General features: G+C 36.4%; 1 protein-coding gene across 1 annotated transcript in view; it reads right to left on the minus strand.

The window, feature by feature from the left end:
• Positions 1-6,033, minus strand: part of LOC131157842 (uncharacterized) — a 48,512-nt gene extending 42,479 nt beyond the window's left edge. Inside the window, exon 1 of the mRNA XM_058112250.1 lies at positions 4,944-6,033. Coding sequence (XP_057968233.1) covers positions 4,944-5,508 — 565 coding nt within the window. The 5' untranslated portion in view covers positions 5,509-6,033. The remainder of the gene's footprint in view (positions 1-4,943) is intronic.
• Positions 6,034-27,249: the final 21,216 nt, after the last annotated feature.

The following is a 27,249-nucleotide window of genomic DNA, read 5'->3' on the forward strand; positions in this document are numbered from 1 at the left end:
CTAGAAGCCCAGAGATGGTCTCAGTCAGCTAATCGGAAGGCTAATCTGCACATGATAACAGCATTACACACCCAGCCATGCGCGTGGGGAAGTTTCCAGACTTTCCATGTTTTGCCCAGATTCACAAGAAATTGCTTCCAGCTTCGAGAATTTGGATTTTATCCTGATATTTTGAAGCTTTCTATGTGAATATTAAAGTATGAAGCGTGGTTCGCATTCCTAAGGTGAAATAGAGCCTAATATTGGGTAGCTCAAGCAAATTCAGAGTTTTGGAGGTCTGCCAACATCCAAATTGAGGCCTAGTTGCTTTGTTTTGAGATTTTACTGCAATTAATTGATTTCCCTCCATGAGATTCTGATGTTGATTTGAAGAAACTAATCTTGGATTGCTTAGTACATATTTTTCAAGGGTAAAATCAGTGTGCTAGCATAGTTCTTGAAGCATCTGTGAGAAGTTGATGTTAAATATTTGAGATCTCAAAACTACAAAGTCAGAGCAAGGACATTTTGGTAACATTGTATGGACTTACGCTACTTGGACAGTTGGACTTCATAGAAATTGATTTAATGCTGCTTATCTATTTGGTACTTATTCGAGTTTGCATCAGTCCATATTCACTCTCAATTGAAAAAAAAGTAAATTCCGTGTCTACATAGTTGGCAACTCTCACAATTACTAGACCAACTGTGTAGTCTTAGACAACTCTCTAGCGTCACCGATTATTACCTTAAATTTAGAGACCTCATTCATCGGTTTGTTCTTAGCAAGGAACCTAGAATGGTAATTTTGTTCAAGAAAGGGTTGAGGGATGAAATCAGAAGGTTTATGATTATGCAAATTCAAAAATATCCCACTACTCTCTGAGGCTTACCACATGGCTTTAGAAGCTGAGAGATTTCTCCAGCCACCAACCTATAACACCACTTCCTATCTTAAATAATTTCATCATTCTAGATCAATTTCTCCATGGTCGCGTAGTATTCCTAGATCATCACAACATGTTCAAGATAAAACTCAAATTGTTGAGGATAAACAATAAAATATCAAAAGTGCCAATGCAAATTCTTGTATGTGAGTATCATGACTACATAAATGATTTGCATATTATGAGTGCACAATTTTTTGATTCTTCAGTGGACATGACTCATGAATCTTCTCAATGGTTAGAAAGTTGTCCTAGGCTCACCAAAGATGTTCAAGAGAAAACTAAACTTGTTGAGGATATCAAAAGTGCCCAACCAAATTGCTGCATAATAGAATATCATGACTACATAAATGACATGCATATAACTAGCAGACAAATTTTTTTATTCTTCTGTTTATGGGAGTTATAAATCTTCTCAAAATGAGGTCATAGACTCATCTTTATTGACCCTACACACTGTTGGAGCATCTACGCCAGAGATGGACCTTGATTTGTCATCACAGTTGGTTGTTGAAACTTGCAATGATCAGCAAGATGAGTTGCCAACTACTAGGACAGATATGCCTCTCAGTAACCTTGTTCTTCAACATCAAATTTTCCATTTCTAACCCAAAGAGGGAGGAACAATTGGCTGCTGTAGAGTTTGTTGAAGATTCTTCAATCATGGAACTTACTGTTGAAAATCCTCTTGAGATTATTTCTCCTCAATCCAATAAACTTGCACCTCCATCCCTTTCATCTTCTCCCTCTACATTTTCCTTAACCAAATCTAGTGAAACGTTTTCCATCATCTTAGAGAATGAACCGAATGCATATTTGCTTGAGCTGCCAATAGATTTGGATATTAAATTGATTTCTTGTTTGGAGGACTTGTTATTTTATCAGAGGAAATTGCACCCTTCTATGCTACTTGCAGTTGGACAATCTGCTACATATTCTCCAATGGTGATGGATGATTTGATTGGCCTGCATGTTTGACTTTGTTCCCACACATGGAGCTAAAGCTACTACACCACTACAAACTCGAGTTCAAGTTTTCTCTAACAAGGGGAGTTTGATGGAGAACCACCAATGGAGGATTTTAGACGTTCATATTATATCTATTTTTTTATATTTTAGTTTGGGAAAGTGTTGTTAGTTTAGAAGTTCAGTCAATTTAGGTTTATTTTGTGTGTTTAAGTACTTTAGGGTTATTTTGTAATTTCTTGTTTTATTGGGGCTTTTATGTAAATGTGTTCTAGTTAGTAGTTGGTATAAGTGCTGGACATGTAAGTTATTGTACAGTTATTGTTTGGATCAGATTGCAGGTTCCCTCTCTGTGTGTCTCTCTCTCCCCCGCAGGTTCTGCTGTTCTTCTTCTTCTTTCTCCTCCTCCTCCTCCTCCTCCTCCTCTCTTCTCCTTCTTCCTTCTCTTATCTATCTTCTAATTCTGTCTTTCACCCCTCTTCTCTTTCTTTCCCTTCTCTGTTCTTCTCCTCTGTTCTGTATTCCTCCTGCTGCTGCTGCTTCTTCTTCTTCTTCTCTTCTTCTTCTTCTATTCTCTCAATTCTATTTTTATATATAGATTCTAATATTTATCCTACATCACTCCAAAATATTTAAAACACACAAAATAAGCCAAAATTAACTAAACTTCTAAAATAACTAAAATTTACCAAACAAAAATAATAAAATCTTAATTTCTAAATATATATTTAGAATATAAGCATCTAAAGTTCTCCATTGGTGGTCCACCCTCATTCCCACTCCAAAAGCAAAGGAGACATGCATCAGGTGTCAAGGCCCTTTTAAGTCCTTGCTTCTAAAGCAAGTCATTGTTATTGATTTTCTCAAGGATTGCAAAACCAAACAATATTCAAATGTTTACAGGTTCTTAGCAAGAAAAATTACTCAACATGCCAATGCTATTTCCAGATACAATCCCTCCATTGTGATCTTATTGACTTCAAATCTAATGTAGGGAGCAAGGTAATTCCATAGTAAATTTGGACTTCTGCAAAATGGTTGGGATGCTACTGCAGGAGTTAATGTTCACTTATTCAAGTCCTTGAAAAAAATTGTCTCAATTATATCAGTCTTTCTTTCCTAATGTTCGTTATAAAGTGAGCGATGGGGAAAGAATCCGTTTTTGGGAGGGTAATTGGCTTGGGAATGATCCTATAGCTATTGGTTTCCCTTGTCTTTTTCAATTTAGTAATCTTCATGGATCTCCTATTGCAGCCTTCTCAATTTTACATGAGGATGGCCATTTGGGGTTTCCATTTTGGGAAGAATTTCAAATGAGAGAGAAACATATGGGCTTGCTTCTTTGACGAATCGTGCTTGATTCTTTTTGTGTCCAGTTGGTTAGTGATAAACGTGTTTGGAGTCCAGATTCATCTAGGGTCTTCTTGTGCAAATCTTTCTTTTGTCATTTGATTCATGACCCTCATGTTGGCCCCTTTGCCATCTACTCTCTAATCTGGGAAGCTAAAGTTCCTTCAAAGACCAAGGCCTTTTCTTGGAATTCTATCCTTGAGAAAATCAATACTAATGATTTATTTCAGACACAAATACCTAAATAGGCCCTGTCTCCCGATGTTTGTGTTCTCTGTTTTAGAAATTGGGAAATGTGCTTTGGTGAAAATTGAGTGTGTCTAACTCCTTTAGAGCATTTTTGTATATTATTTTTGGAGGTTTTGGTAAGAGGAAAGCAAGCAAAGTTTTGTAGCAGTGTACTGTTTTAGCTATTATTTGGGGCATTTGGTTGGAAAGAAATGCTAGAATCTTTAAAGGTCTTGCCACTTGCCACTTCCAATAGTATGCCTTGGAGCAGAGTGATCTTCCTTGCATCCCTTTGGTGCTAAGAAAATAGATTCTTTCATCATGTTTCTTTGGAAGACATGCAATGGAATTGATTGGCACTACTCTGTGTTCCTTTCTCACGGGTTTTTTATTCTTTTCTTTTCTTTACTGTACTCCTCTCTTTCTTTAATACAAATATTTGTTTATCAAAAAAAAAAATGATGTAGAGCACATCAAAGGGAGAGAGAGAGAGAGGTCTAAACGTTACTGTCCAAATTACTGTAATGGGATTAGTGCTCATGCTACATAGCAACTATGCGAAGGGCTGTTTAGACTGTGTTTCTTTATTATGGTTATTTGTTTGGATGGTTAATATTGGCTTTAAGGGCTAGGATTGAGTTCTATACTTCTATCTAGGGTTTTTCATTATAAAGAGGTTGTTAAGAGTTGTAAGGAGATTATTTCACTTTTTTTTTATTCATAATTGAAGAAAGAGCTCTGTCACTTATTCGTGGATGCGTAAACCAGAAGACCAGCCTACAGCTTGAGATTAAATTCTTTTGCACAAGCAGATCTGTTCTGGTTAATAAGGTTTCTTTTGCACAGGGAATTGCACCCAGTGACTTTTAATACACAACCTCTAAGACTTTACTCAGTCCTGCCCAAAAACTAAACACAGGCGCACACGCCACAAGGCAGCATAGAACTTTGTGTTTAGATGTAAGACAAAAGCTAATATTCACACAAGCTCAACAAATAGATAGGCACCTAACAGTGCTCAAAGATTTGGTGCATTGACACCATGATCAAAATTTCCACCCTTAACCACTAACTTACTAGCATGGAATTACATGAAGAACTGAAGATGAGAGAATGTAGAAAATGTGTGCACATAAAATGGCACAAAATCCAAATATCTAACTATAATGCTTAAAAAATTGACCCAATTGAAATGCAAATAATTTTGATCACCAAAAGAAGCAAAGATTTTTGGGACAGAGGATTCATGTTGTTGGGTGTTCAACATGCTGATTGTGAATTAGTGTCTAAACATGTCACAGAAAAATTTTGAATGCAAGACTAACATCCTCTGCAATCTACAGCCTAACGTTTTTCACTCTTCAAGCACTGGACTTTGGGAGCTATGAGCTAATCACTTTTTCAATTTCATCCACATTTCTCTTTTTTATAAAAAATAAAATGACGATCAGAATAAAAAGAAATTAGGATTACCAAGTTTCAGTGACAGAGGAAAGTCCATCCAACACTCCGGCCGCGTCGAAATTTCCTCCACAAAATTAAGAACATCATCAGTAATGCCCGGAGCATCACAAAAACCACTATGATCATCGCCAAAAGTTTCATCTTTATGTCCATCTCCTTCTTCGCCAAATTGCAACAAGTTCGAGGCGATCTTCGAGATCCCGCTGACGGCCTTGTTGCTAGAGAGCAAGGAGAGGCCGGACTTGAAGCTGCCGCCGATCTCAACGAGATCATTCCGAATGCCGAGAAGCGACAAAGAAGAAGAATCCGAAGCATCAACGTCCGACGACTCCGCCGCCGACGCCGGAGATGCCATCTCCGGCGGTGGAGCAAGGAAAGCGGCGACGCCACGGAGTTGGCGGCCGATTGTCAGGCTGAGCACCGAGAAGTCCTCCTTCACTCCTGCGACAGGCGACGACGCATGTTGGCCGTCCGATGACTGCAACGACGATGATGGAGGCGATTCGTGGCTTTGAGAAACGTCGGAGTGAAGTGACTTTAAGGGGTTTGGGAGAGGAATCGAAAGCCAAGACATTGAGGTGCTTTATCAATGGAATTTCATCAAGTAAAAGAAAAAATTGCAGAGAGAGAACGAGCGAGAGATTAGTAAGACGTAGCGTCTACTCTACTTTGAGCGTCGTCATGTCGCTTTCTGCTCTTTCCTTTTGTGTTCTAATCTCTTTGCTCTGCTCTGAAAGCTTCTTTCTTCTTCTCAATCGAATCGCCATTCATCGAATTGATTGATGTTAAATGCGATCGTTGATTCTCTTTCACTTCCTTCCCCCGAAAACACAAGAATTCCGCTGGCTGAAGATGATATTTTGATTTTGATTTTTTTTTATCAACATCTTCTACACTTCAATTTTTGTTTTCATCTTTAAAAATTTAAAAAGAAAAAAGATATTTTGGTGTTTAAGATTGGCGGTTAGGGGAAGTGGACGCGGCGCGGACAACGGAGGATTGCGCTTCCCTTGGCCCCGGTTGGGGTTCGCCTAACCTGGGCAACGACGCCAAGAGAAATTATCCATTCTAGTTCAGTTAAGTCCCTCATTTTTCTTAGAAGGTTATATAAATATTATATCCACAAATATATTTCACAACTTTTGAGTGATCATTATGATAAAAATAAATTAATAAATATGTTTTTAAAAATAATTCTTAGTTAAGGCCCATCTAACATGGAAAATGTTGCAAAGAGAAAATATCGGCATTATTAATTTAGTTTCTCATTTTTTTTATAAGGTCTTATAATTTATTAGTCACACTATTTCATAAAGTTTGATTTTGATAAGAATTGTAAGAATTAGAACTCAAATCCATCTTTCTGCTATATGTGGCAATTACTTCTTCCTCTTTCCCAAAGTTAGATATGACCCCTAGCCTCTACAAAAGAAGTCACGTCATTGCTCATGTCATTGCTTGTCATTCAACCAGCATATATATATATATATATATATATATATATATATATATATATTCCTACAATTCTTTTAAATTTTTTGGATTTTTAATCCATTGTTTGGATTTTTATTTCCTTCTTTTTTAGTTATATCCAAAAATTTTACCTTTTGCCTTAAATATTTTTGAACTTGTGAATATAATTCTTAATTTTCCCAAATATACAATTACAAAGAAGTCTTTCAATAATAAGTAGATATTGAATAGCACATATGTAACATGTGACACATGACTAATTTTCTTTGCAAGGATAAGGATGAGATGTCATTTGTAATTTTAAATAAATATAAAAGAAAAAAGGCTATAGAAGAGAGGAAGTGCTCACATGATTTATATCTTAAATTCTAGCCACTTCCACTTGGCCAACCAATAACAACAAATTAGGGTCTTAATTCCTTATTGTTCATTAGGCACATAATTATTAACATAAAAATTAGATTTGTTTAATACTATTATTTAGGGCAAAAGACATTAACTTCCCCTGAAGTTTGACAAAAAGATAATGATTATTCCTAAAGTTTTAAAAAATTCAAATATATATATATATAAACTTTGATGGGGAGCATTAACTTTATGTTATTCAATGTTTTGTTTCATTATTTGGTCAACCAAGTATTTTTGTCAAAAAAAAAGTTTTATTTATATGTTTAACTAAGAAACATTTTATTATTAAATGCTTTATTAATTAACAAAGTTATAGTTTTATTTTACCTTGAAACATAGTTAAAAATGCTTATATTCATTTTTTTTTCTCTTGCACATTCCATTTAAGAGAGGAGAGGAGCTAAAAGAATGATCACAATGAGAATCAATATATGACACGAAAGAAAGTGCTTTTAACCAAGGAGGATGATCTTATATGAAATAGAAAGCAAGTCAATAATATTATGACTTTTAGAGGAAGCTAGATTTGAGTAAATACGATAGAAGGATAAAGAACAAACATGTGTTCTCCTATAAAGACACAATTATGGGATAGCGCTTGCCTAGTAAGAATTTGAGTTGATTAATTAATATAAAATAATAAACTATTTGTTATGAAAAATATATTATGGAAAATGTGAATGTCACTCCATCTTCCACTACTTTGGTTTCCATCCCAATAAATGCATAGGTATCCTTATTACCCTATAAAAGGGTACCCAACCCCTCTCATTTGGAAGACACATATACATAGCATGCTTATATATACACATGGCATGCTTGAAGTGTAGTAACCTGGATAATTATATCAATTAAATAATAAAAGGAATGAGAGAGAAGGGAATTTCAAAGGGGAATTTCAGAGAGCAGGCTTCTTGGGCATGTTGACGTGGACACGTGTCTCGCTGACAAGAACTTACGGAGGGAGCTGATTTCAGGGCCTGAAATTCGTCGACAAAGGTTATGTTTTCGTTGATGAACTCCCTTATTGGCCTCATCGATGAGGTGACGTGACTCGTCGACGAAGTCACGTGGTTAGCCATCTATATAAGCGCAAAAAACGGATTTTTGACGGAAAAATCAGTTTCTCTCTTTTCTCTCTCTCTATAACTCAATTTCTCTGCCTTCTCTCTAGATTTTCGGCTCTATTTCTCCCCAGTTCGATGATCAAAAGCTACCATGGTGATCCTGAGGAGATTCTCTACAACCTAACCGGAGCAGAATGTTTATTTGAGAAGTTTAGTCACCATCCCAATTTCAGGGTAAGTAGATTATTTTGGTATTTCTAGTATTACAAGGTTCATATGAGTTCAGATTTTGTGTTGTATAAGAATATACTGATGTTTTGTGGAGTAAAATTAGGGTGTTATGATTTCAGGGTTAAAGTTTTTTTGGAACCCTACAGGCATGAGTTAAGGACCTCAATGGTTATTTTTCCAGGAACCTAGGTAAATTATAGTTTAGGAAATGTGAATATGATGATTTTCTGGGAAATTCAGTGTTTTACTAGGGATTTGTATATATGTAATTACACAATTTTGAGGTTGGAATGCCGAGGGCGTGAGGGTTGAATTGAAGGCAAGCCTCCCAGTCAAATAGATAAGGGAAATATGCTATGTTAGGAATTTTAGAATGTTTATTAGTAAATTACATGTTTTTTCCAGATTATTATCTAGTATGCAAATTATTTGTATATTAGAAGTTACAGTTTTCAGAATATGAAATATTTATTTATTTAGTTGTGTGGCATAAGATATTATACAGATAGAAATATTTTACAGACAGATATTTTATAGCATTTACAGATTACCATGATTTCCAAAATGATAAAGTCATAACACTATGATGTACAATTTATATAGTTCATATATTACAAATAAGTTATTACAGTTATTACAATTCAAATATTACAGTACTTTCATAACAGTTTTTGGTATTATGGTTATTTTGGAATCATGATGAAACAGTAAGATGTATATATAGAAAATAGTATTATACAGTATCATACCCTGATGAATTAGTTCAAATAAAAGTAGAGCATGGTACCGTTGCTATTACAGATTAGAGTGAAACCACACATCTCAGAGAAAGTGTGGAGGATTCCGTCAACCGTGCCTGGAGAAATTGCAGGCTCCCTAGAAGACTGGGTTGAGGTGGCTGATTTGACAAGATAGATATCAATACCGTGCCTTGGAGTGATTGCAAATGGTCGGGATGAGGTTTGGTAGAGTGACAAATAACTTATCCGGGTAGGTCAACCATAGTTAAGTCACGCTTACGAGCCGCACAACCCTATCATGAGGGGTTAAATCATGACATACAATTTTTCAAGGTAAACATCACAGTTATGTATATGTATACAGTTGTACAGAATGTCAGCAAATATAGTATAATACTAGAAGTATGAAAAAGTAGAAATGTGACGACCTACATAATTTCCCCATATTTTTTTCCAAAATATAACAAAATCAATATCACAAATCTCAGCAGATCATAATCCACCTAGACCCATGGGTACCAGGAAGACATCAGAAACACGTCACGGAGGCCTATGCAGCAGGGGACATAAATCATAAACACCTCATTATGCCTTACATCACAATACCAGAGTTACTACAATCACTGTATTTTAAATACGAAAGCATCCATCACATTACCATATATACCAGAGTCACTATATCCACTGCATTTTAGTATATACATCCCAAAAAACAATATCTATGGACACTTCCCACAAAAGTCAACTGTCCCTACTAAAACTTACCCTTCAAAGAGGGCAGACAAATAGCACTAGATCAGCGGGACTTTTCTTGCTCTCCTATCTGGGGCTCTTGAAAAGTTTATAAAATTTTGGGGCGAGACACCTCTTAGTAAGGGAAATAAACTAATACCAGTGTGTGGCAACATGAGTATTATGTGTTATACATATACCATACAGAACATATTCAATAACTGTTATGTCAAATCTGGGAAAACATATATATCATCAAAACATGGCAGAACATACTGCATTTTCATAAACATATTTCATCTCATATAATAATAATACAAAAACATTCCTGGTAGGTTAGCTGGCTGTTGTCATGTATTACCCCCACATGACTGGGTTGTGTGGCCCGAAGGCGGGACCTGACAATAGTTGGTCGACCACTGTCAAGTCAAAAGTACAATCTGTAAGTCTGATGGGTCTGTTAGACCTGGTCCGTACACCAGGGGCGCTCACACACTTCTTAAAACCACATCGACCATCCAATTTCACACCACTCCGTACAGCAGCATTAACACAGATATCATGATCACGAAGACCATGGACACATAGCAACGGTACCGTGCAAGTGTTAGCCTAGACCAAGTCAACCAGGTTCTGATATCATATAACATATACTGAAATTGTGATACATGGATATTTCATATCATTAATTATCAAATCAATCATACCATTTTGCATATATACGTATATCATGAAAAATCATCGACCCGTATGCCAGTATTTCACATTTTACCATAGCTCGGCCCGTACGCTGGAAAATCATATCCATAGCTCAGCCCGTACGCTGGCAAATCACATCCATAGCTCGGCCCGTATGCCGAAAAATCATATACATAGCTTAGCTCGTACGCTGGAAAATCATTTCCATAGCTCGGCCTGTATGCCGGCAAATCATATACATAGCTCAGCCCGTACGCCGGCAAACATATCAAAATCTCGGCCCGTACGCCAGCAAACATATCAAAATCTCGGCCCGTACGCCGATTTTCCATTATAAAAATTCGTATCATTAACACATTCCCAGAAACAGTATTTCATATTAATTTCTACTCATGCCACACTAAACAAGTTTTTTGTATATTTAACATATCATCACTTTCAACAGCATTTTCCCAAATATAAATCATATATAAATATATTTATTTTCTTGAAATCAAATGTTATAACAACATTCATATTTTTCAGAAAATACTAGCTTAATTTATCCTCTTACACGATTCTTGAAAAGCCTCTAAGAAAATATGTCCTGCACCCGTAGGGTTCCCTACTCAACACCCTGAAAACAACATTCCCTAGAACTAAAGTTCTGTATTTCTACGCGTATAACACTTTCTACAATTGCCAAATAACCAAATGCTGAGTAGAAAGTCTTACCCTGGATTTGGGATGGTTTCCAACTCAGCCCCACCAACGATCCGCTCCTGCAGATTTGTAGAGAACTTTCCCAGGAGCATCGTGGTGGCTTCAGATCATTGAACTGGCGAAAATCCTGCCCAAAATCGAAGAGAGAAGGAGAGGGAAACGAATGGGAGAGAAAAAGAGGGTTTTGCACTAAATTTCCATAAAAAATACGAGTTTTTCACTATTTATAGGGTTAGATTTGTCGACGAGCCACATCATCTCGTCGACGAGTCCTTTAATAATTTCATCGACGAAACCCACTCCTTGTCGACAAAATTCAGACTGCCCAGAACCTCTCTCGGCATTTCCTCGTCGACAAGACACGTCACCTCGTCGATGAGCCCAATTACAATTTCGTCGACGAACGCGAAGCGTTCGTTGACGTGGCCTACTACCTCCTTCTCTTCTTATTTCCATTTTCCACCTTCTTAATCATTATTTAAATACTATTATTCTTCGGGTCATTACATTCTCCCATCTTTATAAAATTTCGTCCTCGAAATTTACTTTTTACGTAACTCGTCAACCCTTAACAAGAAAATGGTCTACTTATCTTATTACTTACCCTCACTTATGGCGGAAGAATACCATGGTTACATTCCTAGTCGTGGGAGATTACACATATACAAAAGAAAAAAATTCTCCCAAAACTAAAATGTTACACTAAATAAACCATTACATATACCTACAAAAGAAATACTACCTAACTACTTACATTTTTACCTGTTTAGACTTCTTGGAATAGACGCGGATACTTCTGCTTTATTTGTTCCTTGGATTCTCAAGAAGCCTCTTCAATTGTACGATTCCTCCACAAAACTTTTACCTGAGGAATCTCCTTGTTACATAACTCCTGTACTTTTCTATCCATAATCTGTACTGGTACCTCTCCATACACCAGTGAATCACTGAGCTCTAATTCACCATAACTGATGATATGAGAAGGATCTGGGACGTATTTCCTCAACATAGCACCATGGAATACGTTGTGGATCTTGGACAACACAGGTGGTAAAGTTAGCTTGTAGGCTATTAGCCCCACTTTCTCTAAAATCTCAAATGGACCGATAAACCTAGGACTAAATTTACCCTTCTTTACGAATAGCATAACCCATTTCATTGGAGTTATCTTCAAAAACACATGATTACCCACATCAAATTCAAGATTCCTACGGCGATTATCAGCATAACTTTTTTGTCGGTTTTGAGCTGCACTGATTTTGTCTCTGATAAGCCGAACCTTATCACGCGCTTGCTATACAAGCTTTGGCCCCACTACTCGCCACTCACCCACTTCATTCCAAAATAAAGGAGAACGACATCTCCTACCGTATAAAGCCTCAAACGGTGTCATGCCAATGCTGGTTTGATAACTGTTATTATATGCAAATTCTACTAGTGGCATGAACTGAGTCCAACTATCCCCAAAATCTAATACACATGCACGGAGCATATCCTCTAATGTCTGTATCATCCTTTCAGCTTGCCCATTTGACTGAGGATAGAATGTCGTGCTAAATGACAACTGAGACCCTAGTGCTTCCTATAGACTCTTCCAAAAACATGACGTAAAACGCGGGTCTCAATCTAACACAATCGATACTGGCACCCCATGAGAATGAATTATCTTCTGAATGTAGATCTCTACTAAACGGTTGAGGGAGTAGCTGATCTTGATAGGTACAAAGTGGGGGGTCTTAGTCAAAGGGTCAACAATCACCCAGATGGCATTCTGGCTATGTAATGTCGTCAACAGTCCTAACACGAAGTCCATGGATATATGATCCCACTTCCACTATGGGATAAATAACGACAACAACTACCCTGCCGGCCTCTGGTGCTTAGCCTTTACCTACTGGCACGTCAGACACTACGCTACATACTCGATAATCTCTCTCTTCATATCACTCCACCAGTATGACTCTCGTAGATCCCTGTACATCTTCGTACTGCCGGGATGAATTGTATACAAAGATTTATGAGCCTCCTCTAGAATGGTCCTTTTGATATCCACATCGGCTAAAACACATAATCTGGTACAGAACCGCAAAGCTCCGTCATCTACAATACTGAATTCCTCCCCCTGACCACTCTGTACTATGTCTATCATCTATGTTAATTCTGGGTCTTCCTTTTGAGTGGCTTTAATTCATTCTTGCAGAGTAGGGTGCACTACTAAACTGGAAATGTGAGCCTGAGAACCACTCTCAACTAATTCAATGCTAAAACTCTCCATATCCCTCATGATCGAATACTAGATCTCCATTGTCATCAACGTTGATTCCTTGGACTTCCTACTCAATGCATCAACTACCACATTTGCTTTCCCTAGGTGATAACTGATGGTACAGTCAAAGTCTTTAATAAGTTCCAACTATCTTCTCTACCTCATATTCAGCTCCTTCTGCATGAAAAAGTACTTCAAACTTTTATGGTCGGAGAAGATCTCACATCGTTCGCCGTACAGATAATGCCTCCAATTTTTTAAGGCGTGTACTACAGCAGCCAACTCAAGATCATGTGTAGGGTAGTTCTTTACATATTCTTTCAATTTCCTGGACGCGTACGCCACCACCCTGCCATGCTGCATCAACACACAACCAAGTACCTTCAAGGACGCATCACTGTAAATGACATACCCCTCACCCCCTGACGGGATGACCAATACTGGTGCTGTGACTAATCTTTGCTTCAGTTCTTAAAAACTCTACTCACAGCTGTCGACCCACTCAAATCTAACATTCTTCTTAGTTAGTCATGTCAAAAGCCTGGACAAAGCTGAGAATCCCTCAACGAAACGACGATAATACCCAGCTAGCCCCAAGAAACTCCTGATCTCCTGGACATTCCTCGGTTTAGCCCAATTCATTACGGCCTCAACCTTATTAGGATCCATAGAAATACTATCTCCAGATACAACATGCCCTAAGAACACGACTTTTACAAGCCAGAATTCACATTTACTGAACTTGGTGTACAACTTCTTTTCCCGAAGTGTCTGCAAAGCTTGCCTCCAATGCGTCTCAAGCTCCTCATAGCTCCTCGAATAGACTAGTACATCATCAATAAAAACAACAACAAACTGGTCTAGGTATTGGTGGAAGACTCTCTTCATCAAGTCCATAAATACCGTAGGAGCATTCATTAAACCAATTAGCATAACAAGAAACTCGTAATGCCCATACCTGGTCTTGAAGGCCGTCTTTGAGACATCTTTTGCTTTCACTTTTACCTGATGGTAGTCGGATCTGAGGTCAATCTTCGAATACACCCGTGTACCCTGGAGCTGGTCAAACAAATCGTCGATACAAGGTAGAGGATACTTGTTCTTGATTGTCACTTTATTAATCTCCCTATAGTCTATACACATCCTTATAATCCCGTCTTTATTCTTCACAAATAAAATCGGAGCTCCCCATGGAGATACACTAGGTCGTATGAAGCCCTTATCAAGCAGATCTTGCAACTAATTCTTCAATTCTACCAATTATGCTAGCGCCATCCGGTAAGGTACTTTAGAAATCGGCGCTGTACCGGAAGGTAGATCAATAGGGAAATCTACCTCACGATCGAGTGGCAAGCCTGGTAACTCGTCTAGGAAAACATCTGTAAACTCCTTTACTACAGGCGTGCTAGCAAGTTTCAATTCTTCTTTGACATCTCCTTCACAACAGCCACAAACCCCCCACAACCACTTAGTAGTAGTCTCCTGGCCTGGATAGTTGAAACTAGCCGAGGCGGGGATTGCACCTGCGATCCTACAAACCTAAATTTTGTTTTCCCCAGAGGTCTGAATATCACTTCTCGTGCTCGGTAATCTATGCTGGCAAAATTAGCTGCTAGCCAATCCATGCCAAAAAAAACATCAAACCCGTGCATGTCCAGCACTATCAAATCAACAGACAAAGTCTTTCCTTAAATATCAATTGGACAACCTCGGAGCACCCTACTACACCTCACTACTGACCCAGTCGGTGTAGATATCAACAATTCAACATCTAATGATTGTGTTTCAACCCCACATAATTTAACCCACCCCCATGACACGAACGAGTGTGTAGCTCCTGAATCAAACAATGCAATAACTTTAAAAGAAAGCATAATAACCATACTTGTCACCACGTCACTTTCCGTCTCAGCCTCACCTGGCGTCAAAGTGAACACCCTGGTTGGAGCCGTATTTCTCTGCTAGCCTCTACGTGGCGCCTAGTAACCTCCTTGGTATGGTCTGGGAGCTGGAACTACATCTGGTGGGGTAGGGCAGTCTCGCATCATATGCCCCAATCTACCGTAGCAATAACACACCACCCCTCTTCCTCGACACTCTCCCCTGTGTCTCCTATCACAAGTCTGACAGACTGGAGGACCCTGCCCTGCTTGCACCTCACGTCCTCCCGTCTCCTGCCTCCGCCCTCTGCCATGATTACCTCTCCTCCACTGGCCCGGTTTATGACCCTACTGGTAACCCGTAGATGTGGATCTTTTCCTCTGTCCCTACTCCTCTGCATCGAGACGCTCGCCAATCTCTGCCAAGGCTACCCGGTCAACTAACTCAACAAAGTCTTGGATCCGCAGCACCCCCACCTGCTTAAATATACTCTGCCTCAAGCCTCTCTCAATCTGTCTTACCTTCTTCACTTCATTAGGAACAATATACGGGGGGAAATGAGAGAGCTTGATGAAATGCACTGCATACTGCTGGACAGATAGCTGTCCCTCCTTCAGACTCAGGAACTCTTCTACTTTAGCCTCCCTGACAGTAGTTGAAAAATATTTATCGAAGAATAATTCTTTAAACCAGTCCCATGTCATGACTATCAAAGTCACCCTCTGCTGCTCCAGCAGTCTCACCGCAGTCCACCACCTCTCGGCCTCTTCTGTCAGTCTATAGGTGGCAAAGAGGACCCTCTGTTCCTCAGTACACTGCAATACAATCAAAATTTTCTCGGTCTCTTGCATCCAGTTCTCAGCGGCTGCAGGATCAACTCCACCTGAGAATGCTGGAGGATTCATCTTCATAAATTTCTCTATGGTGCACCCATGGTCTGCAGATAGACCACCCTGCTCCCTCGAGCTCCTAGAGATCTTAGCCATAACCTAATGAGCCACGCTACGTAATACCACGTTAGAGTTGGTCCCAATTGCACCTGATGGTCATACTCCATCACTACCACTCGCATAGGCACTATTTCCTACTAGATCCATCCTAAAAACAACAAACGCAACTCAGAAATCCTATCCTCATAATTTACCCACCTATCCTCACCACTTATCTCAACATTTCCAACTTATTTCTAATCCTCAGTCCTACATTCTAGGAACACAACTCGACAATAGCTTACTATGGTTTTCCTGAAATCGTCACCCCAGGAAAAACACAGAAACTACCACGGAAGTCCTGCCTCTAGACTGTAGAACAAAACCTCAAATCATTTCCTAAACTCTGGTATTGTTTTCGCTACATTCTAAAGTCTACAGAAACTAACAACCTAGGCTTTGATACCAAGTTGTGACGACCTACTTAATTTCCCCATATTTTTTCCCAAAATATAATAAAATCAATATGACAAATCTCAGCAGATCATAATCCACCTGGACCCGTGGGTACCAAGGAGACATTAGAAACACGTCACGGAAGCCTATGCAGCAGGAAACATAAATCATAAACACCTCATTATGCCTTACATCACAATACCAGAGTTACTACAATAACTGTATTTTAAATACGAAAGCATCCATCACATTACCATAAATACCAAAGTCACTATATCCACTGCATTTCAGTATATACATCCCAAAAAACAAGATCTATGGACACTTCCCACAAAAGGCAACTGTCCCTACTAAAACTTACCCTTCAAAGAGGGCAGACAAACAACACTAGATCAGCGGGACTTTTCTTGCTCTCCTATCTGGGGCTCTTGAAAAGTTTATAAAATTTTGGGATGAGACACCTCTTAGTAAGGGAAATAAACTAATACCAGTGTGTGGCAACATGAGTATTACGTGTTATACATATACCATACAGAAAATATTCAGTAACTGTTATGTCAAATTTGGGAAAACATATATATCATCAAAACATGGCAGAATATGCTGCATTTTCATAAACATATTTCATCTCATATTATAATAATACAAAAACATTCCTGGTAGGTTAGCTGGCTGTTGTCATGTATTACCCCCGCATGACTGGGTTGTGTGGCCCGAAAGCGGGACCTGATAATGGTTGGCCGACCACTGCCAAGTCAAAAGTACAGTCTGTAAGTCTGATGGGTCTGCCTAACCTGGTTCGTACACCAGGGGCACTCACACACTTCTTAAAACCACATCGACCATCCAATCTCACACCACTCCGTACAACGGCGTTAACACAAATATCATGATCATGATAACCATAGACACATAGCAATGGTACCGTACAAGTGCTAGCCCAGACCAAGTCAACCAGGTTCTGATACCTTATAACATATATTGAAACTGTGATACATGGATATTTCATATCATTAATTTTCAAATCAATCATATCATTTTGTATATATACGTATATCATGAAAAATCATCGGCCCGTATGCCAGTATTTCACATTTTACCATAGCTCGGCCCGTACGCTGGCAAATAATATCCATAGCTCAGCCCGTACGCTGGCAAATCACATCCATAGCTCGGCCCGTATGCCGAAAAATCGTATACATAGCTTAGCTCGTACGCTAGAAAATCATTTCCATAGCTCGGCCTGTAGGCCGGCAAATCATATACATAGCTCAGCCCGTACGCCGGCAAACATATCAAAATCTCGGCATCTACGCCGATTTTCCATTATAAAAATTCGTATCATTAACACATTCCCAGAAACAGTATTTCATATTAATTTCTACTCATGCCACACTAAACAAGTTTTTTGTATATTTAACATATCATCACTTTCAACAACATTTTCCCAAATATAAATCATATATAAATATATTTATTTTCTTGAAATCAAATGCTATAACAACATTCATATTTTTCATAAAATACTAGCTTAATTTATCCCCTTACATGATTCTTGAAAAGCCCCTAAGAAAATATGTCCTGCACCCATAGGGTTCCCTACTCAACACCCTGAAAACAACATTCCCTAGAACTAAAGTTCAGTATTTCTACGTGTATAACACTTTCTACAACTGCCAAACAACCAAATACTGAGGAATTTTGGTATTGTAAATATGGATGTACAGTTTTATGTTTTCCGCTACGTAGCTGTACAAAATGAACATGGCTTCCTCAGTGCTCATTTGGGGCCTGAGATGTTATAGTAGATAATCCAAAGGTATTAGAGTAAAATAAAGTAAATAGTAAAGTTTATTTATTTGAAAAAAAAAAATGGAATAGATTTTCGGGTCGTTACATGAAGTAAGGAGCATATAGAAAGGATTAGCGAAGATGAGAGATAAAGAGAAGGTAGAGATATCTTATACAAGGTCGGTTCCGATATCTTGTACAAGGTCGGTTTCATATCATATTTTAATTCCTCCCGTGATAATGAAGTTTTTTTTCTCGTCCGCTCGTAGAGTAGGCATAGTCGAACCACATAAATTTCTATCTCGTCTCTATTTATTAATTTTCCTATTTATTTTTCTTCATCTTTTATAACACGTTATCAGCACGAGACTCTAACCAACTGACATATTTTTATATATTTATACCGCCTTAATGGACGATTTTATTCCTATTTATACTACCTTAATGGCCGATTTTATTTCTGTACCGCCTATATATATATAAACTATCAATCTTTAGAAGAAATGGTAAGATTATCCTCCTCAAGAGGCAATATATTTAAATTTCTCGTCTACATTTTAATCTCCCGAAGAGATAAACCTCTTGAAGAGGGTATATTTTTAACCTCCTGAAGTGATGTTCAATTCGACCTCCTGAAGAGGTGAAACATTTATCTTCGAAATGAGGTAGTATATTTAACTTCCAGAAGAGGTGGTAAATTATTACCCAATTTAATATTGTAATTTGGAATCATACTCCTGAAGAGAACAAATTGAGAAAAATAAAATAATGTTCCAAAAAAAACATATTTAAGTACCCTAGAAGGGTGGAAATAATATTAAATCATGATTTCAATTTTATTTTAGTTTTTACATTTTGTTTTCTAAATTGTCTTATTATTGTTAATTTATTCAAATATCGAACTTAAGTAAAGTTGAATTTGTTCCCTTTGATATCAAAGACAACAATTATTTATCATGGATTCTTGATGTTGATATCCGTCTAAATGCAAACTTTTAAACTTTTACGCCGATTCATTACAAATCATATCTCATTCAATATTAAAAGCATGTATGTAAAAAGATAAGGCAATCAATGCTGACATACACATGTGCAGCATATCTCATTTAAATTAAATGTGTGCATGTGAATAATTATAACAGAAAATAAGCAAGCATGTACATATGGAAAAAAAAGTACAGTAATTAAATGAGATAGAGAAAGAGTGACACACTATATTTGTTATCGAGGTTCGGCCAAATAAGCCTACGTCCTTACCTTGGGCATACCCCCCCAAGGATTACACTATCCTTGCTCACTTAAACGGGTAAAGCAGAAGCCGTTTACATCCACTCCTTATGGGGCGAGGAAAACCCCAGCTCAATTACCAGGTTTAGCCCAACTGATCTCCTTTATGGGGCGGAGACACCCCAGTTCAATTACCGGGTTGAACCCAACCGGTCTCTCTTACAGAGCGGAGACTCCCCAGTTCAATTTACGGGCTGAACCAACCAGTCTCACTTACGGGGCTGAGACTCCTCAGTTCAATTTACGGGCTGAACCCAACCGGTTTATTAAACACATTTTTGTATATAATAAAATGCTTCTAAATACAAGCAAAGATGTACACGTTTAAGCTCAAAATGCACTCTCTAATGATATAAAATATGCTCAAGGAGTAAGGGTGTTTTACTCAAAATAATATTTTCAATCCTTGAAAAAAGATGTATATGATCAGCACATAAAGACTTAAACCCTAATAAGATTTTCTCAAACAAAATATTTTTCAATAAAGGATATAGGAAAACTTAGGGTTTTTAGCTCAAAAAGAATTTTGTCAATAAACACAAGTGAGTTTATGAATCTTTGCAATGAGTTGTGCAAAGATTCACAATGCCATAAACAATTTCTCCACAAGAATACTTATCAAAGAAAATATGGGAGAAACCTTACGTATACTCTCCAAATGATTTTAAAATAAAAGTTTGAGTGAGAGTATATGCTAAGGACACAAACTAAATGCCCAAAATAAAATACTCTCTTCTAAAAAGATTTTTCAAAAGAAAGATTGAAAGAGAGTATGAGAGAGTTTAAAATATTTTGCCTCAAAGAAGAGATTTTTGCATTAAAAATGGTTTAGGAGAACTTTGATTATCAAAATAATTTGAGAGGATTCTGAGATTAATCAAAGTTGCTAATCAAAGCAAATGAAGGGGTCTTCATAGTTTTTCAAAAAATTATGATCGTTGGGGACACGCTCGGTATTTTTTTGGAAAAGTTTAATTAAGTTTATGACGTGATTAACATTTTAAAAATGCTGGAACCTGAGAGGTTCAGTCGACCAAGGACAAGGTTTGGTCGACTGAGGCAAATTTGAACTATAGGTTTGGTCAACCATATCAGGGCGATTCTAAACCTTTTGTGGGTTCGATCGACCAAGACAAAGGTCTAGTCAGCTACTCATCTAAGTTTGGTCGACCAAGGCTAACTTGAATTATATATTTGGTCGACCAAGTAGTTGGGGAGTCAGACACGTTATAGTTCGGTCGACCAAGGACGGTGCATTCAATTCAGTATGGTCGACCAAGCGAAATCAACATGTTGACTTCTGACTTGTTTGGTCGACCGAGGCATTTATATTGCTAAGGGTTCGGTCGACCGGGCTTTTAAATTAAGCCCAAAAATCCAATGTTGGTCGACAAGACCTATTTTTGCCCCAATTTAAACCCTAAGGACATTTCAAAGCCTTTGTATGATGTTAAGTTTTATGAAAAAGATTTTTAATACAATTCAATGTCCTAAGGTCTGTCTATGGTTTTTGGTTCCCTACGGTTTATCTATGGTTCTGTTTGAGCATTCAAATCATATCATGCAAGATGTATGCATTATTACAAACCAAATTCTAAAAATAAAATTTAAATGCATTACAAGATAAAACAATAAATGTTCTCTTCTTCTTTTTTTGCTCTTCTGACTTCATGAAATGCGTCTGATCGTATAGACTTTAAGTCTTACAAACTTCCATCGTTGTTTCCTTATGTATGTGTTAAATTAATGGATCTGTTCACATGCTAAATACACACAAAAGAAATATGTGTTTTGTCAGCATCAAAATCGAGATCGAATTCAAAAAGTCAAAAAAAAGTAAAGTTTTTGATTCCATGTGGCACTCAATGACCTAGCCGACTGGCTGATTCATTGTCAGTGCTTGTGTCCATTTTTAAATTATTTTTCACTTAAGTAAATGAAGGCATTAAAGTCACATTTGTTCTTACAAGGGCATTATAATTATTTTAAAATTTCAACATGCTAAATAATTTACTCTACACAATTTGTTTATGATGGATTGAATAAAAGAAAAATTTAGAGTTTTTTATAGAGTAAATTTCATTAATAAAAGGATGATAACATATAGTAAAGACCCTCAAAACAACAACCAACACAAACCCCTAAAACACCAAAAAACTAAGAAGCCCAAAAGAGCGAAAATTCCCAAAGCACCCCAATGAAATTGAGATTGCAAACATTTACAAGAAAGAGAGTTAAAATAAGAAGAACTGACCCAAGAAAATCCAAAGGTAATAAAATGATAATTAAACAAAAAAAAACACTATAGAAAACTAAAATTATATGATTAAAAGTGAAATCTTATTTGAGAAGCATTCTCAAGTTGTTAGGGAGTATTTCCTAGTAGTAAGTCCTACTAGCCAACTTATCGGTTAGGTAAACAAATTATTTAATACATGAATAAGTCCATAAAAAATAGGGTTAGAAGATAAATTCTTAAGGAGGTTAAAAATAAGAGACTTAATACTTCTCAATTTAAATTTTTTAAATGCACTTAGGAATAGAATCATCAATTGAGCATTGACTATCCAAATATATTATGTGTTTTTTGGGCAACTAGTATCAAATACTTGTGTACATACACTAAAATGAATTGAGGAGTTTTGGTGGAGTAGATGTACATTGAGCTTGACCATGTTAATAATCTAAAAAGAAATTTGCTCCCTATAAATTAAATCCCCATAATTAGTTATGAACTATCTTTAGATGTAAAGTGGTCAAATCCAAACTATAATAAATGTTGAAGTTAAGGCAATGCATTTATTTATGTGTAAATGAAGTGTTAGAAAATGATTTTTAAGTTTAGTTCTAATTAAGGAAAGGAATTGGGGAATTTCTTATAACCCCAAGTTTAACTTGGTGGAGTGGGGTGAGAGGGTATAAATATTTGCTTTGTTGGTCTTGTAAGACACCTCTCAAAATATTCACATGATGTGAAAATACACTAATTTTGACCTTTGCACCACTTTATCGTCTTCATTCTCTCTCTCTCTCTCTCTCTCTCTCTCTCTCTCTCTCTCTCTCTCTCTCTCTCTCTCTCCTTGCTTTACTAATCTATTTCCAATCACTAGTTTATTTCTCTCCTTTTCTACAATTTCTATGATTTTATATCTTATTTTCTTGTAAGACACTGCCTACTTGATACAATATCTTGATTTTGGGGGGAGGGGGTGTCGCGACGTCCCGGGAGCGCGTGTGCCCCGAGCGGCGAAGTAAAAATCAATTTTATATTTTTAAGGAAAAACATGGAATATCGGAGTCGCCACTAACCTTTAGTGCGGTTAGAACACATGATTACTACCCCGTTAGGGGTAGAATCGGTCTACATTACCAGAATTGGGTTCGGGAGTTCGGTTACGCGAGGGGAAGGTACTAGCACCCCCTACGCGCCCGTTCTTACGAACGGTACCTAATTAATTTAAAATTATCCCTAAGTTAATCTAATAATTCTTTAAATTACTCCTTTTTATGAATTTATAATTACACGTGAAAAATAAAGAAATAAATAAATATAATATAATATATACATATATTCCCTCAGAGCTTAAGGTATGTAAAGCCCGAAGGCTCATACCCCGCAATAAAATCATAGGGATTATAAAATCAAAATTATTTAAGAAAATACGCTCCCACATTTTAAAATTGTAAGTAAAAGTTTTATAGGAAAATATTAGTATGGGAGGTTTTAATAATAGATATAATAATTTAAACATAATAAATAAATAAATAAAATAGTAATAAACTAGAATATTAGGATACCAAAATACGTACTAATCAATATATATAATAGAAGTTAAAATATCTAACATACCAATAATAGTAGAATATAAACAATAATATAGACTAAGATAATGAGCAAATATTAAAATACTACATGTGCGTTATAAACAAAAATACTTAAACATACCATAATACACATAATTACGATAATAATAATAAATATCCACAAATAATATAATACGTAATAGATTACTATAATACTATATATACTAAACATACCATATAATAACATGATACCAAAACACCAAAAATATTACCTAAAATATTAAACTTACCATAATAATTAATACCTTGTATATTAACATACTAAAAATATAATAATAATATATAATATTACCTAAAATGCTATATTACTAAATGTACACGGTCACCTAAAATACTAAATTAAATGTATAATGCTACTTACAATTCTAAGTTGCTAAATATAAATATCATTTATTCAAATAAATATTATAGCATTAAAAATTCCACAACAATGTTATGAACACGACAAAATGATAATACAATCGTATACAAGAAATAAATAAATAATAAACAATAATGAACATCAATATATACGCAATAGCAATACAAAGTAAATTAAATAAAACACTACTCAAAACCCTAATAACGTGAAATAGCCAAAACCCTAAAATAAAACAATAACCCAAAACCCTAAATGGTTGTATTATGAAAATAATGTAAATAATCAAGAATCCTAGATGTGCATAAATATTACAATCATAAATAATAAACAAAATCCCTAAATACCGTATGAACAATAAATATGACAAATATCCTAAATACATCAAAAAGCCTAAATAATGTCTACACGATAAAACATCCTAAATAATATGTAACAATAAAAATAAGTATATTACAATGATTACAAAACAAAAAAAAAGAAAAAGAACCCCAAACATTAGATATTAGAACAAATAAAACAATAATAATACAATATATATACAAAATAACATTAAGAAGAAAAAAATATATATAAACAAATTACAAAAACATCACTCGTGCATGTGTGTGTGGACAAGTTGTCCAAGAGATGAAACTCAAAGAAATTAATAAAATCAGTAAATATTAACAAGGGAGAGTTAGAAACAACCGAGTAAGGTTTCAGATTGATCAGATAAGAAATCGCCGCTCGATTGGCTTCATTTAGTTGAATGCGCATACATCGACGATTCCACTGCTGCGGCGGTGAGACAGCTGTGTAATAAATTAAAATGAAATTGTAAAACTCAAAATAATAATATGAATGGTGAGAATTAATATAAAAGGGTCAAAAACAACTTGATAAAATTTTGCATTGATCGGATAAGAAATCGCCACTCGATTGCCTTCGCCTAGTTGAATGCGCAGACGCCGATAACTCCACTGCTGCGGCGGTGATACGACTTTGCAAGAAATTAACACAAAGGGAGAAAACTCGAAAGACGAATCTGAACGGTGAAAATTAAGAAAAAAGGGTTAGAAAAGACCTCGTAAAGTTTCACATTGATCAGATAAGAAATCACCGCTCGATTGGCTTCGTCTAGTTGAATGCGCAGATGCCGATGACTCCACTGCTGCGGCGGTGATACGGATGTGCAAGAAATTAACACGAAGGTAGAAAACTCAAAAAAAGAATCTGAACGGTGAAAATTAATAAGAAAGGGTTAGAAACGACCGTGTAAAATTTTGCATTGATCGGATAAGAAATCGCCGCTCGATTGGCTTCGTCCAGTTGGATACGCAGACGCTAATGACTCCACTGCTGCGGCGGTGATACGGCTGTGCAAGACATTAACACAAAGGGAGAAAACGCAAAAAGAAGAATCTGAATGGTGAAAAGTAAGATGAAAGGGTTAGGAAAGAGCTCATAAAGTTTCGCATTAATCGGATAAGAAATCGTTGCTCGATTGGTTTCATCTAGTTGACTGCGCAAATGCCAACGACTCCATTGCCGCCGCACGAGACTGCAAGGTAAGGTTTTTCTTTCTTTGGTCTGTGCCTCTTCCCCTTTGGCTTGGCTATGCCCCCCTTTTATAAAAAAAATTCTGCAAACCCTAAAAAAAACTTCCTTTTTGATTTTATTTTTCTTTTTCTTTTCTTTTTTTTTTGCTTTTACTATTATGGTAATAATGAAAATAGTAATAGTAATAATAATTATTATAATAATAATAATAAAATCAATAAGGTAATAATAATAATAATAATAATAAATAATTGTAGTAAAAGTAAAAATAATAAAGATACTATCAATAAAATAATAATAATAAGACTAGTAATAATAATAATACTAATAGTAATAGTAAAAATGACAATAATAAAATAATAATAATAATAATTATAGCAAAAAATAAAAATAAAAATAAAAATGAAGTAATAATAACAATGTAAATAATAATAATAATAATAATAATAATCATATCGGGCCTGGGTAAAAATGGGGTGTCTACAGGGGGGAATTAGAGTTCTCACACCACTTTCACTTAGAAAAAATTTCCAATTCCCACATTGTGCTTGCAATAGCTGTTGTGAAATATTTTTGAAACAATTCAACAATTGCATACATCATGTGCTTGCTCCATACTCTTAAATTTAAAATAGTTATGGGAAAGTCATAAGGAAGTTATGGAATGCATAGTTTTTAAGAAACATTAATGTGCAAATTTATTTATTATTGAACTTTTATTTTAATTTTTCAAACTAGAGAGAGAGAGAAAAAATGCAATTTTGGAGTGGACTAAAAAACAATTGCAAGTTAAAAATTGACCGATCGTCTCTTACTTAATCGAAATTGTGCATTCTCTTTTCGATATCCCACAAAACTACTTTTCTAATGATATATTTAAGACGCAAGAATATAATGGAATGAATTGATCTTTATAATTTTATCTATTTATCATATGCTTTTTGTAACGCCCCAGTCCGTTATACGAACCCAGAGTGCTACTACACATACAGAATACTTGTATCTAATAAACATACATAAACAACCCGCCCTAAACAGGGACAAACATGTGTAACTCATACATATTTGTATTCATGCATAGCGGAAAACATAAACATTCACATTCGGGATTCTATTAGACATATACCAGAGTTCTATCTACATTCCTCAATACAAAGGATCCATGCTTAAAACATAAACATATTACACTCACTTACATTCTACCAGGCTAACTACCCAGTACTGATACAAAAACTTAGGTCTACTAACAAGACTATACGTGCCAAAGTCCCTTTAGGAAAACTAGGACCGACATCCTATAGGACCTGAAACAAAGGTTGTAAGATTGGGGTGAGATACTTCTCAGTAAGGTGGAAGATATTACAACAGCACGTGACTACATAAGTTTAATCCAGTTAAAAACAGTTGCACAGTATTACATACACAGTACACTACTATCAGAGATATATAACCATAATATGGCATCATTACAAGCGAGAGTTTTCGAGGTTAGGGTAGGGTATAGGTTCATATGCTGTACGATTCCCTCTACACAGTACTCAACCCTGTAACTTTACCCATTTCAATTTTTAAATCATGTATATGAAAATTTAGGACAATGACCAGCTTTGAAACTTCCGTAAATATGCCTCATTACCTCGTGGCACGGGTTGTGCACTGATAACTCTAACAGGGCCCTGTTTGTGCAGGCACTATCAAGTATCGCATATATAAGCCGACTGCCCCCACCTGATCCATTATTTCACCAGTGGCCTGTTCACTCCTACAAGCCGACTATCTCGATACCCACACTAATTCACATGTGTGGTTGCACCGTACCTTAAATAGCAATGGAACCACACCTCTGGCTATTTAAAGCCTCTGATAAACTGGAGTATCTTTCAACTCCT

This window comes from Malania oleifera, chromosome 6 (genome assembly GCF_029873635.1).
Source record: "Malania oleifera isolate guangnan ecotype guangnan chromosome 6, ASM2987363v1, whole genome shotgun sequence".
NCBI lineage: Eukaryota > Viridiplantae > Streptophyta > Magnoliopsida > Santalales > Ximeniaceae > Malania > Malania oleifera.